The sequence below is a fragment of the Alligator mississippiensis genome, chromosome 11, assembly GCF_030867095.1.
Source record: "Alligator mississippiensis isolate rAllMis1 chromosome 11, rAllMis1, whole genome shotgun sequence".
NCBI lineage: Eukaryota > Metazoa > Chordata > Crocodylia > Alligatoridae > Alligator > Alligator mississippiensis.
In genome coordinates, this window is record NC_081834.1 from 363,833 (window position 1) to 378,969 (window position 15,137).

Sequence of the window (15,137 nt, forward strand, 5' to 3'; positions counted from 1 at the left end):
CGGCATACAAAAGACCTGACACGCCCCACTCTTGACCTGCTGAAGCTGAAAAAACAAGCCTGAACAGCGTGAAAGGCATAGTTTAGCAGCTGAAAATGACAGTGTAATCTCTTCTCCCTGGGTCTCTCATGCAGGAGCCCCAGATACAGATCAGACAGCTCACACCAGTGAAAATCCAGAACTATTATAAATGCAGACACACCTCTTGGGAGACAGCAGGGCATGCATATTCTCACCCAGGATATTCTCCCTTCACTGAAATGACAGTTCGAGTGGCCAAGGTCTGGAACGGGCTCCCAAGGGAGGTGGTGCTCTCCCCTACCCTGGGGGTCTTCAAGAGGAGGTTAGACGAGTATCTAGCTGGGGTCATCTAGACCCAGCACTCTTTCCTGCCCATGCAGGGGGTCGGACTCGATGATCTATTGAGGTCCCTTCCGACCCTAACATCTATGAATCTATGACAAATTCTGTAGGTGCTGCCAAAGTGAAAACAAAAGCCAGCTGCCCTGCATGCATCTGGTAGGTCGTGGTGTCAAAGATACGGCCCATGGGCCAGGTCCAGCCTGCGCAGCTGTGTTACCTGGCCCCCAGGCAGCGTGCAGTGTGCCAGGTGGCCTTGCACACCTCACAGACTGCTGCTCCTGCTCACGTCCAAGAGCAGTAGAGCAGCTCCTGCATGCAGCACAGCCCCAGAATGACCACGTGCCACTCGGGTGCCAGGCCGCATGCAGAGGCAGCTCCAGCATTTGGCGCAGCCCCGCAGTGGCAGCAGCAGCTCCAGGGCCATGCAATGCAGCCCTGCAGCAGCTGGAGCAGGATCGGGTTGCACATGGCACCCACTCTGGCCACTCCACAACTAGAGCTGAAAGGCACAGGTTGGTCTGTGGGTCTGGTCCAGCCTGCAGGGCCAGATGGGTTTGACACCCCTCTGGTAGGTGATGGCAGTGAAAAATAAAGGAGGTAAAATCTGTCCAAGAGAGGGCTTACACTCTGCTTGGGATCTCATCCTTGCAAGCATTTATCATTAGAAGTCTACTTAATTTGTGGTTTTGCGGCTTTCATGGAAACTGTGGGAAACGATGTTGTCCGCAATTGCCAGGAAATACCGCACTGGCTGCGGTTTCCTGCAAAATCAACCTAAAAAAGAAACCAGCGTATGATTCATATAATACCCTGCTTTGGACAGTCCCAATGCTTACTGCAAAACAAAGACAACGGGACAACACTGAAGCCGTAGATCACTTGATTGAGAGCTACTGTCTGCTGCTGGCATAGACTAAGTGAAGGTGCCAATCAGTGAAGCGAAAATGTTTCTATTAAGGTTAGCACTAAGTAGTATTTCTAAGCTTTTTGTAGAACGCTACACATAATAATAAATTATGAAGATATGTTACAATTTATACTGTATATACATTTATAATATATTTAAATTTTGATTTACTTCCTGTGGAACTTGCTATTAAATTATACAGTACACACCTCTCCACCAATCAGCAGTTAAAGGGCGGGGCCACTGAGAAAAGCCCGCAAAATCGGCTCTTCATGCCTCAACCAAACAGCAAAAAATGGTTTTGTCTCCCCACGAGGTAAGTAGACCCTAATTATCATTAAGGCCAGGTTGCTATACAATGTGATGCCATCTGTGCTGTGCCAGGAACAAATGCATTCTTCCACGGGATGGGACGCTATGCTGAGTACTCCAGGATCTGGAGTACAGTGCATGCCTCCTACGCCTGTACCTTCACTAGCACGCACCCACGTGCACGTGCTTCCTGGGATAAGAGGCTTACAGCTGGCAGATCCCAGTGCCTTAGATCCCAGCATGTACTTGCTGCCTCCAGCTCCCAAATGCTTAGGGCATTGATTGTTGGACACAGCAATGACCCTCATTTTACAGTCAGCATTTCTTGTGGCATTAAGACTCTCCTTCAGCCCCAGAGTGTATTAATGCCACCAGTTCCCTATTCAGAGTACACGCTCATTCTCTCAGCTTTTAGATGTTCACACAATCTTCATCCCTAGTCTCCTGAGCACTGTGCGTTACCTGAGCGCGTGGATGCAGTAGATGCAGCGCGGCATGTTTTTCCGATCATAGATGTCTGTAGTTTCTGGGTAGAAAATCTACAACGAACAAATGGTAAGAGTCAGAACAGACCAGCTGGCCATGCACACAGTACGGGAATGGGTTCTGGACTCTGACGAGCCCTGAATGCTCCCAGCAACTCTGCTCTTGCTCTCCTTTGCCCCCATGGGCCCTTCGCCAGCTGCATCTTCCTTGCACAAAGCTGTTTCCTCTGCTTTCCTGCTCAGCCCCCATGTTCCTGCTGCAGGACCCTCCCTCACTTTGGCTCCTCATACAAATGCTGTGCAGTACACCAAGAAATTGGCCCGGGGGGATGGAGACATGCAGGGAGCCCAGGGATATGGTCTTGCTGCTCCAGCTCCTGGGTCCTGCTGTCGATGCTGCCTTGTCATCTTTGACCAGCAGCCAGGGGCAGATAATCATTAATTTTCTAACTTTTTAGGGGCCCTGTGGGCCAGACAGAATGGCCTGGCAGGCCAAATCTAGCCCACGGGCTGTATTTTTCCCGCCCCTGCTTTAGACATAGTCTGTGAACCCCCAGGGTCACAGACTGAAAGACACTGGACTAGAGCATATCTTCAAGAAACAGAGCATCTCCCATTTTCCCCCAAGGGTGGCTCCTTTCATTCATGAGTTCCCCAGGAAGTCTTAAAAACTGCCACAACCAAACCGTAGCTCAGGCACGTGGCTCAAAAGAGCGATGAATAAGAAATGTGATGTCTGCAGTGCACCCAAGATCATGAACGTTAAGCATATGGCACTGAAAGAAAAAAAAAAATCACTGTCTCTGAGCTCCTCAGGCACGCAGCGCAAACTTCAAGATGGAACGGCTAGAGAGAAACAAGTCTAGGAAACCGAGGACTAGCTACCAGAGTCTGCTAAACCTTATACAACAGCAACACTGCCCAACAACAGTCCAAGCTTGGACTTGCGCCTATACAGCGCGGACATTACCTTGGGGAGGCCAATCTCAGACATGGCGTTCAGCCACTGAATCACGTTATCAGTGTGCCGGAAATGGAGACCAGTTGCCTGAAATGAAGAGGAGGAAGAGATAAAAACCACGCACATAAAACATCACAGCCACTGAGATGTACCAGGGCATTTTGCTAAGACAAGCACTGGACAAAAGCTACGTCTGGGAGCTACCCGCTTGCAAAGATGTGCGGTCTCAGATGCCGCAAGGAACGCTCTAGAGAGCAGGCTGCGTTTGGGACTTACAGCAACAGGCCAGTTCTCGGGCTTTCGCTATCCCACCCCCAAAGACAAAACTAGAGATTCGCCTTCACTTGACTTCCCATTATTCAGGAAGAATTTCTTATAACATGTCAGTCTAAATTCCCCATAATCTACCAGTGCCTTGACATTTCCTCGGGCCCCACATCGCCTATTCTCTACACTGCCTCCTGCCGCCCACTGTCCTAAATCCCACGCAGAGCACTTACCTTATACCTGGTCTGTTCCCGATCATAGATTTTCTTCAGAGACACCACTTTGGGGGAGAAAAAGTTTCCAAGTTTGGCAAGATAGACTCCATTTCTCAGTCCCTCCTCCAGCTCCGTCGTGGGGGGCAGCTCCTCATTCAGGCAGGCTTCCATCCACCTGGAAATGGAAAGGGACACGCAGGTCACACCAGCGCTCTTCTGATTTACCTTTTTACTTGTCCTCCCAGAGGGACACGAACTGCTTATTTTCCAAGCAGGTTCTGTGCTGTCTCCGCTTCATTCTTCCCTAGCATATTTGTTCATTGTTTCATAATCTGACAACAGGTACAGGGCGATAAGGCGGTCTGAACCCCAAACACTGCTTTCCGACCCCAGGGCTGAGTTTTTCCTGTCCATGTTGTGGTTCTTTCAGCTGACATCCCCAGATAAAATACCAAATAAAAGTACTGAAACCAGCAGTCAAAGTTGCTCAATTATTTCTCCAACATCCTTTCACTCATTAATTTCTTCACTATAGGCCATGGTGCAGTTTCTACCAGTCTAAACTGATTAGCCAAGAAAAATCCTTCTTTGAGGCACAAATCCATTCACCGGCTACCCTTCATTGCACCCCTCTGCATCCAACACACCCCAAAGCCCCTACCAGTCATCTGCTGGCTTGGGTCCCTGATTCAAGTCCCTTCAAGTTGGTCAAAGACCCCTGTGGGCAATGTTGGTCGTTACCTGTATTTCCCACCATCCTTTTCTTTTTAACAAAGTCTGAAATCAGAACTGAAGACCTGCGTATCTGCTACTATTCAAAGTGTGATTTGGTTTTCCTTGTTAGCCATCCAATGTCGTTATGTTCTACTGGCCATTTCCTTATCGTTTCTCCTTATCTAATGTAATGGCTGTAATTGCTATACCTGAAGCAACTAAAATTACCCAAGATTACAGAAAGCAAATAATCTGAAAGATTAGTTACAACTGAAAAGATATGCCTGAAAATGCCTCCTTCGGGACGGCTGACATGGTACATTTCTGAAGTACAGAAATGGGATTTACAGTTTACACCGAAGAACGCAGAATCTCTGGTCATCCCAAAGCCTGTGGAGGAAGTCCCATTACTCCGGCTCATCTTCTAAAAAGCCCCGATCCACTTTAGTAGCACTAGAGCCTTGGTAAGGTAACAGCCACATAAGATGCATAAGAGCTAGAAAAATCAGACCTAGTATGGCACATTGAGAACGCAGAGGTCAGTCAGAGGTGGAAATGGTGAACTTAGTTTACTGATATTGGGAGTGCGGAAAGAACAGCTGAGAACGCTGCTGGCTCACTAATGTCAATCTTCAATAAATCCTGGAATACGAGGGGAACTCTGTATGCTAGCAGCACGCTAAATGTATGCCAATATCAAAAAAGGACAAGCAGAATGGGATCGCTAACGGGGTCAGTTAGTCAGATGTCAGTCCCAGGCATAACAATGGAGAAGCTGATACAGGATTCATTTGATAGAGAATTAAGAGGTGAAAATATAATTAAAATCAGCTAATGTGTCTTTATGGGAAATAAATCTCAAACAATTTCATTCTTCAATTATATTACAGCTTGGCTGGCAAAGGTAACTGAATAGATAATTTAAGACATTTGACTTAATACTGCACTGATTAAAACTTAGCGCTGCATTTTCAATGAGCTGGAAGTAAATATAAAGTCACAGCTGATAAAATTTGCAGGTAGCACAAAGATTAACGGGAGGGTCGATGCTGTAATGTGTTCTCACTCAGAAGCAAACCTTCAGGCAATGGACCATGTCTTTACCGAGGCGTACAAGGAAACAGGACTCACACTTAACATTCAGAAGACTAAGGCCCTCCCATCAACAAGCTCCCCATCTTGAGCAGTCCCCAGATCTGGTAATCCAGATTTATCTTGAGACTCTGGAAAATGTTGGGTATTTCCCGTACCTTGGAAGACATCTCTTGCAGAAGGCTGACATCAATGAAGAAATCCAACACAGCCTCAAAAGTGCAAGTGCAACCTTCGGATGCCTGAGTGTGGCAGAGTACCTTTGGGGTGCTCACCACGTGGCAGAGGCTGCAGGAGGCTGGGGCAGAGCCCAGCAGAGAAGGCAGGCTACAGAAATCCCCCCGAGTTCATTCAAAGGGGGAAGATGTGTGACAGAGCACTTTTGAGGGTGCTCACCACTTGGGGGCTCCCACAGGCTCTGGTGGGACCCTGCTTTGGAGGAGCAGCAGGGGAAACCCCCTAGGTACCATTTAAAGGGGGAAGGTGTGTGGCAGGGCACTGTTGGTGCCTGCCACTTTAAGACCAAAGCTAAGCAGCCTGCAGGTGCGTGACTCGGGCAGCCATTTTAGATCTCTGGCTGCCTATATAAAGAGCTCAGTTCCCTGCTGGCTGGGAAGGCAGCAACATTGTCTGGCTGCGAGGCTTCACGTGTCATTCTCGAGGTAAGGGCAGGAGCCGTAGGCGATGGATTGGAGGCTCCTGGTTCTGGACATGACCTAAAACTGCACCTTGCCAGGAGTGGGTGGGCTGGTGGGGCTCTCAGTGGCGCGGGAGCCCCCAGGAAATGCCAGGCCAGTGATCACCCTGGTGAAAGGCAGGTAGGGGCGTTTTAACCCTAGCCCTCACCTTCGGGTGGGTTTGCATGACACCAGAGGCAGTTGGGGCCCGGCACGGCTGCGGCCACCTGAGCCCACCGGGGAGGGAAGCCCCATGGCCCCGAGGGAAGGGGGCAGAGATGAGGGGCCCCGAAGGAAGGGGGTGGTGAGGAGCCCCAGGTGGGGGGAGTAGGCCCATGTAGGTCTTCGGATGCCTCAGGCTGAAGTTTGGGCCAGAAGCTGAGGAAAGGGGGCTCATCCCAAGAGAAAGAAGGGCAAGTCCTGACCCTGGGAAGTCCTCCACTGCTGGGAGGCCGAGTGTGGGTCAAAAGTAAGATCTTAAGTAGCACCATGACCTGCTGCCCTGGGGGGGGGAGTGAGAGTCCCCTGTGAGACCCTGGAGCACCAGTCATGGTGTGAGGTACCCCAGCTCCCACACCCAGGGAGCTGGACCTGAGAGAGAGAGTGGGGCTAGTGAGAGAGGCCAGAGGTAGAGTACCCCCTCGACTGGTCAATGCTGGAGCCAGGACGAGGAAGGTCAAAAGGGCCAGGGGCTCACTGCGAGGGACGCCCAGAGCAGAGGGCCTGGGGTCCCGCCTGGCCTTGGAGATGAGGCCAGGGCCTGTGTGAAAGGTCCCGGGGGGACCACGCCCGAAAGGGGAGCGAGCTACAGGGAGCTCGGCAGCCCAAATGATGGCGGAGTAGGACGCCTGAGCAGAGGGATCAAAGGGGGGGTCCCGATAGGAGGATTCTGGAGCCCAGTGTGGGGCTGGTGACTAACAGCTGGATGCCATCTGCAAGGCATGGGCTCTGGTATAGGGCAGGTCCGGAGCCGCAGATAGCGCCCCCGGCATCAGAGCATAAAATGGGCAGCCTCCTGCCTTAATTAACATCATAATTAATAACAAGGCATGGCAGGCGAGTCAGGTGGGGGGGCATGCCCAAAGGCAAGTGGGGAACCTAGCACTGTGGCTAGGTGGGGAGCCCCACTTCGCCACACTGAGGAAATGGGTGTTTGAAGACCACAACATCAGATTAGAAACCAAGCTCATGGTTTATCAAGCAATCATGATCCCTACCTTACTGTACAGAGCTGAGACATGGACAACGTACAGGAGACCCCTCAAGCTGCTAGAGAAGTACCATCAACGCTACCTACAGAAGATCCTTCGAATCCAGCGGGAAGACAAAAATGCACCAACATTACCGTCCTCTCGCAAGGAAACACCATGAGCATCGAGACAATGATCATCAAAAATCAGGTTTGCTGGGCTGGCCATGCTATCCACATATCAGACTCCAGACTCCCAAAGCAAGTTTTATTCTCCCAGCTCAGTTAAAGTGTTCACTTAAGAGGAGGGCAGAAAAAGCCATTCAAAGACGTCTTTACGGCCAACCTGAAAAATGCAACATTGACATCAACTTATGGGAAATGACTGCCCTGTACTGCCCCAAATGGAGGAAGAGTTTGCTGCAAGGATCTCAGTACTTTGAAACCTCACAACAACAAGAGGCAGAAAGGCAGGAGTGGCAGAAACAGCATATTGCAGACCAAGTCAGGAATCCAGAGCCACCCACCCTGCACAGAAACACATGCCCACATTTCAACAGAAGCTGTTGATACCAGATTGGCCTTGTCAGCCATCTTTGGAGCCACAGATAAGACAATCATGGAAGACCATCATCCTCGACTGCAAGGGATTGCCAATGGTGATGAATGGGAGGGTAAATAATGACAAGGGAGGCATACCATGCAAATCTGGATTACCTGGTAGACTAGGACCAATTAAATAAAAATGCATTTTAATCTTGCCAAATGAAGAGCATCCCATCTAGGAAAAAAGACTGTAGGCCATCACTACAGAAGGGGATTATACTCTGGAAGGCAGTGACTAAAAGGGGTTTTAGGACAGGGCTCAACAATGTTTTTGGGAAGAGTGCCAAAAACAACCGCAATCTCAATTTATAAGATGTTGGCATGCTAGGGGTGAACAACAAGGGGCTTGATCCTTGTTGTGGCAATGCAGCCTTGGCCCCTTCCCCATCGTCTGCATCAAGGTGCATGTGTCAAGCAATGTCCCATGCTCTGGCATGCATCCCCGGGGTTGCTGACCCACAATTTAAGATATAGCATGGATGAGTGATTCGTTGCAACCTCCCAGGTGGAAGGAGCAGTCAGCCAAATCCAGAAGTTCATGTAGGTTCTTAACCTGTGTGCAGGACCTTCACCTAATGCAGGAGGTACACGGTCCCACTAGGGGGAATGCCATACTGGACTTGGTGTTGGCTATGGGGGAGGACCTGGTAGGGGAGCTACAGATTCATGGTCACCTTGGGGACACTGACCACCAATCAATCGAATTCATCATATGGCATGGGGTGGGTAAGGTAACTAGTAGGGTGGAAGTGCTTGACTTTAGGAAGGCTAACTTCAGTGTGCTCAGGAGTTTAGTCAATGATGCACTGCAGGACAGGAGTACGGGCCAGATGGGAGTCCAGGAAGGGTGGTTGTTCCTAAAGGAAGCGATCCTTCAGACGCAGAGGGAAACAATCCCAGTATGAGGGAAAGGAGCCAAAAAACTTTCAGGGAACAGGGAAATCCAGAGGAGCCTAAAAGCAAAAAAGGAGGCAAAGTACCCAATTGTGCTGTAAACATGAATTCTTCACAAAATGGGAAGCTGAAAAGGCCTAAGTAACAGGGTGCAAACACTTCTCATACGTGGGGAATCTACCAAGGAGGAGTATACCTACTTGGCCCGCACTTGCAGGGAGGCAGTTAGAAAGGACAAAGCAACTACAGAGCTGAGGGTGGCGACACAAATTAAAGACAACAAAACGTCTTTTTTTAGGTACGTAGGGAATAAAAGGAAGGCACAGGGCAGTCTAGGACCCCTACTGAACAAGGAGGAGCAATTAGTGACAGATAGCGGGGGACAAAGCTGAGCTTTTCCATGAGTTTTTTGCCCCAGTGTTCTTGAACAGAAGTCAAGTCACGTCTCCTAATGGGTTCTTAGACGGGCCTCAGAGGGACACCAGCCCACCAGCCGTTGACGCTGACTTGGTGCAGTCGCTTGGACGGACTGGACGTGTTCGGGCCCGGATGAGCTGCACCCGAGAGCAATGAAGGACTTGGCCGGTGTCAGAGCAGAACCACTGGCACGGCTGTTTCAGCGCTCGGGGCAGGTCTTGGAGGGCTGGAAAAGGGCCAATGTGGTCCCTATTTTCAAGAAGGGGAGGAAGAAGGATTCAAATAATTATAGGCCAGTCAGTCTCACCCCCGTTCTTGGAAAGATCTTTGAAAAGATTATAAAGGATCATATTTGTGGGAGTCCAGCGGGAAAAATAAAGCAGCAGGAAAACCAGCATGGATTTGTAGCAGGTAGCTCATGCCTGACCAATCTGGTTTCATTTTATGACGGTCACAAAACACTACGACGCAGGAGTAGAGGTGGATGTCGTTTTCTTGGATTTTAGCAAGGCCTTTGATACAGTATCTCATCCCATTCTCATAAATAAATTAAGGAGGCTGTGACTTGGATGACTACCCAGTCTGGTGGGTGGCAAATTGGCCTGGGGGTCGCACCCAGAAAGTGGTAGTAGACGGGTCGGTATCGACCTGGAAGGATGTGGGTAGTGCAGGTCCGCAAGGTTCGGTCCTTGGACCTGTACCCTTCAATGTCTTCATCAGTGACTTGGATGTGGGTGTGAAGTGTACTCTGTCCAAGTTTGTGGACAATACTAAATTGTGGAGTGAAGTGCACACTCCAGAGGGTAAGGAACGACTGCAGACAGACCTGGAGAGGTTAGAAAAGTGGGCAGTACACAGTAGGATGCAGTACAGCAAGGACAAGTGCAGAGTGCTGCACCCAGGGTGCAAAAATATCCAGCACACCTACCGACTCGGAAGTGACCCTCTCAGCCACACAGACGTGGAAGGGGATCTCGGAGTCATAGTGCACTCATGTTTATCTTGAGTTGTCAGTATGACCAAATCATCAGCAAAGCTAACCACGCTTTATCGTGCATCAGTGGATGCATGACGAATAGATCCAAGGAGGTGATAGTTCCCTTGTATGCAGCACTGGTCAGACCGCACTTGGAGTACTGCGTCCAGTTCTGGGTGCTGTACTTCAAGAAGGATGTGGATAGACTCGAGAGGGTCCAGCGGAGGCCACCCGTATGGTTCGGGGCTTACAGGACAGGCCCTACGAGGAGAGACTGAGGGACCTGGACCTCTTCAGCCTCCGCAAGAGAAGGCTGAGAGGGGATCTTGTGGCTGCCTACACATTCATTAGGGGGATGCAGCGAGGGATCGGAGATGCTCTGATCACCAGGGCACCGCTTGAGGTAACAAGGAACAATGGTCATAAACTGACAGAGGATATTTAGGCTGGATATCTGGAAAAACTTCTTCACGGTAAGGGTGGCCAAAATTTGGAACGGGCTCCCAAGGGAGGTGGTGCTCTCCCCTCCCTCGGGGGTCTTTAAGAGGAGGTTAGATAGGCATCTAGCTGGGGTCATCTGACCCCACGCTCTTTCCTGCCTAAGCAGGGGGTCGGACTCGATGATCCATTGAGGTCCTTTCCGACCCGAACATCTATGAATCTACTGTGAAAAGGTTAGATCTTTTGTTGGATGGATTCTTATGAATAAAGAGCAACAGTAGCTACAGCTCTGACTTTACCTCTGTGATGGCCCTGCTTGTGATATCGGTGCTAGAATACTTCATAAAAGCTGGGGCCCACATTTTCAAATTACTGCTGAGAAACTGGACAGCTTGTAGAGGAGAACTGCAAAAATAATTCAAGGACCAAAGGACAATCCTTGGCCTTGAGGAACTGTTCAGTTTACCGTAAAGACTGAGGTGCAACTTGATTGTGCTTTATAACTGCTTTCGCTGGAGGGAACATACTGGGTATTAAAGAGCTCGACTCCAGCTGAGCTGCAATGCCTTGGAGTTTGATACAGACAACATCACATTGAAATGAGGCACTTCAATTTTTCTTAAACGTTGAGGTTAAATGACCATTGGAATAAAGCAACAAAGGTGAATGTCTATATTTTCAAGACCTGATGCCTTCCTAAAAGGTAAGTTGTAGAGGGCACGCATGTGTGCGCACACAAAATTAGCACTGCCAATCTTGCATATGATAGGAAAAATCATAATCTGATCAGCAGCAGACAATAAATTGTCCTTTCTGGCCACTGAGGACAACTGGATGGCCAGGAGGAGCGAATATCCCTGGGAAACGGGCGTTCGGGAACACAGGGCTGGCAGGGGCTTCTCCCGGGCCACCACGCTCTGTCCGCAGCGGTCACAAGCAGGAGGACAGATGCTGGGAGTCGCAGAGTTGTTGAGGTCTTGTCTGTTTTTCCAAAATGTTTCCTACAGTCTTATCCCCACCACCTCCTGTGTTGCCCGGGTTTACTTACAACCATTACTGCAGAGCTATCCTCTAGTCCAGGGACAGGCAACCTCTGGCACGGGTGCCAGAGCGTGGCACGCAAAGGCATTTTGCTTGGCGTGTGTGCGTCTGGGTGGACGGAGGGGAAGGGGCCAGGTCTGTGCTGCCACAACAAGGATTGGACCCCTCACGGTTCCCACGCCATCCGCCCCGGCACGCCAACAGCTTAGAGTCGAGGTTGCAGCCCGAAAGCATTGCCAACCCCTGCTCTCGTCTTACACAGACTATAACTTATCACTATGTGACATCCAGCCTTACGTGGAAAAACCTACAGACAACATTGAAGATACGCTGACATCCTGATCACTCTCCAGATCTCTCCTGTTCCTCAAGAAAGTGTACTGAAGAAAACCATTCACTACATTTGCCCTTGCTGCTATTCTACCCTTCCCCACCTGAAAGCTTCAGGCAGCGTGGCCGCTTTGCACTAGCTTCTCATTTGCCTGCAAGTGCAATTCAATTTCTGAGCTATAAAGCCCGAGGTATTCCTAAGACTGCCTTTCCCACTGCAGACATGGATCTCGGCCAGAATCCTCCTGCTCTCTACCCCAAGACTGAAGCAAAAATGAGTGTCGGGGCATTTCCAGCAGAAGGTCCTCAGCTCTAGAGTTCGCCCCCTCCCTCCCGCAAGCCACCCGAGTTTGGCTCTTTTCAGGCTACGGAGCAAGACGCCCCTTCTCAGCAGGGTGCGTCAGCAGGTGAAAGTCATGCTGACATGTCTGTGATTCAATATGGATCAGCAGATGAGGAGGGGAAAGGAGAGAAAATTGTTCTGATTTCATAGCTGTGTCTTTTTTAAGCATCTGTCAATCACAGCCAGATACTTCAGGAGGATTGATAAAAAGTCACCTTGGAAGTAAATCATATCCCCCCACCAGCTATCCAGTGCCAGTCACTCGTGCACTCTTCAGATCTCAGTTTTACTGTCTCTTACAGCCAAACACAGGCAGTGACTCGACGTTTACATTCTTCCCTAAGCCCAGGGAGCAGCCTTTTTCCTTGCTTGGCTCCTCCGCAGCTCGCAGCTGTAGTACCAACACCTCTGGAAAGCAAATCGAAGGAGGGCCAAAAGGGGTCTCCGTGGGTGTTGTCACAGTAACTGAACTAGCCGCAGAAGCACGCTGCGATCCAACGCGGACTACCCTTCAACAGGCAGCGACGTGGAGCGGCTCCAAGCGAAGCACCTACAGCTCCGTCAGCAGCAGCTCTCAAAAGCGTCAGCAAGACGAGAGGCGCTCTCCACCGGCAGCCATTCTGGGGAAGAAAACTGCGTTCCAGGGACACGAGAGCGCGTTTCTGCAGAACAGCGAGACAAAGCACAAGGTGCTCCTGGTTTCTCCTGCTCCCAACTCTAGGCTTTCCATTCGCTCTTTCCAACCTCAGGCATGGCAATAAAATTCCCAGGTAGTGACTTAAGCAGGCAATTTTCTAAAAAATGTAGAATATGGCATAACTTCAGACCACACCCAGAGCATCGGGTACAATGGTGTCTGTGTGCAGACTTCTTCCTCAGCAAAGGAGCAAGGCATCCAGGGAGGAGAAATATATCTACAACATAGCTTCTGAGACGTCTCGGCGCTGGACATTAAAAGTTTCATAGTTCTGTACTAAACACGTCCTGAAATAAGCTCTCCCCCTATATAGGGCAAAAGGGAACATCCTGCTGCAAAGGCGCATCTCGCTCTGCCCTTCCAAGACCCGCTGCTCTAGAAATCCCCACCTAGCAAACGGAAACCCCCCAAGAAGCTCCCGCCCACCACCGCTGCTCTCATCCACCTGCCCCACGCACACCGGTCATCCCCCTTCCAGGCCCGCAGCCACCAGCACCTTGCCAGCGCGCCTGCTGAGGCTCTGCGCAAGTTTACGCAGTCCCTGCGACTGTCCAACGCAAGCAGTACAGCGATGGGGACACCGCGCCTTCATCCCTCAGGCAAAATGGGCCTTTTTAAACTTGAGGCCCCCTCCCCCCCCGTGTAAATGCCAGCTTTCCACTCTCACTCATTTTTTGGCCACATAAAAATAATAGAGCAATTCTTCTGTTGCAAACACTCAGGAAGCCCCAAGAAGTCAGAATGTTTTTGACACCTTGGCTTTCTATTTGAAATCTCTAGGTTGAATCCTGTGAATCACGTGTAGGTGTTTGCACAACTAACCGTGCCAATACTGCACGGCACCCTTACGAGGGTCTCAGCACTCGCTCTACTTGAGAATCACTGACCGAGGGCTGAACACGGTCTGCAGGAAGCGGGATCCTACCCAGGTAAGCGAGGGAGCACAGTGGTTAGCAGATTATCAACTAAGAAGTCATTTAGCATCTACGCAGGGAAAATGCTTCTGCCAGTGAAGGGCTCTAACTGAGCAGACACAGGACTAACAAAGCCAGTTCCTGCAAGCTGAAGTTGGAAAAAATTGAGCTAAGACAAAGACAGGTTTGTAAATAAGCAGAATTGGCCTCTGGAACAACTTGTATGAGGATCACAGGGATTTCCCAGCATTTGAAGTCTTTAAATCAAGATCTGATTTTTTAAAATAAAACGTGCACTAACTAGCTCAACCACAAAACTGGGCTCAACGGAGGGATCGGCGTGGAGCCCCGCGCTGTTCTAGAGGCCCAGCTAATCGTAACGGCTACTCTGGCCTTCAAATCCACCACCTGAGCACTGCCCGCTCCTTCCCAGGAGTCACCGCAGGCTAACGATGCCAATGTCGGAGGGAAGCAAAGGAACAGAAAGACCATCTGGTAACCATGCATCATAGCAAGGTGCCCTTTTGTGGCAGCATTTTGGGTAGACTAATGAGCATCTGTAATGAGAATCAGAGCTAGATTCACAACCAATGTTGGTGCAAGGGGAAGGCAGGTCAAACAACTGACGCTTTCAAGCCCCCAGGAAAGGGTGGGAAAGCTTCCACAGGCAATAAGCAAGAGCCATAAAGAGAAGAGAAGAGCTTGGGAAGGAGGAAGAGCGCAGTGTCACCACGCTGACCTTCAGGTGGGGATGGGACCTCCACGCCGAGATGCAAGAGCGGCACTACGAGTGTCAGGAGCAAAGGGAGAGAAAACAGGAGCGGCAAGCTTGGGCCTTTAAAGGAGATGCACAGAAACAGGCACGTTGCCTTAACGTCTTTTGTTCAGTAAGTTGAGGAATGTCCGAAGCGCTAATGAGAAATCTTGGGTCGTTCATATTAAGTGTGAACGCGGAGGCTTGGATGTTCAGTGGGGCTGAGGAGGGCTGGTTCCTTGCTCGGGGACGTACAGGATCCCCCATAGAGGGGATAACTGTACCTGGGTACACTTGCCTGGAGATTAAAAACAGTCCGGGGGTGGTGAAAAATCAGCCAAGGCCAGACTTGAAAGAGGCTACCAGGGAGCGGGAGAGAGGAGCAGTAGGTGAAAGCCGGCAGAAGCAGGTTAAGAAGGGGAAAGAACAAAAGCCAGGCGAGGACTGCCTGGAGGCGGGATGGGACGGGACAGTCTCGGGTCCAGGGAGTGGCTCTCCAGCCCCGCAGGCACCAGACAGCCCAAGGAGCGCAGGCGGGAGCT

At 50.4% G+C, this 15,137-nt stretch overlaps 1 protein-coding gene across 1 annotated transcript in view; it reads right to left on the reverse strand.

The window, feature by feature from the left end:
• The window catches only part of IQGAP1 (IQ motif containing GTPase activating protein 1), a 138,628-nt gene that overhangs the window by 85,604 nt on the left and 37,887 nt on the right, over positions 1-15,137 (reverse strand). Inside the window, exons 3-5 of the mRNA XM_059714419.1 lie at positions 3,529-3,685; positions 3,038-3,115; positions 2,045-2,121 (exon numbers count right to left, since the gene is read on the reverse strand). Of these exons, the coding sequence (XP_059570402.1) occupies positions 2,045-2,121; positions 3,038-3,115; positions 3,529-3,685 (312 nt within the window). The remainder of the gene's footprint in view (positions 1-2,044; positions 2,122-3,037; positions 3,116-3,528; positions 3,686-15,137) is intronic.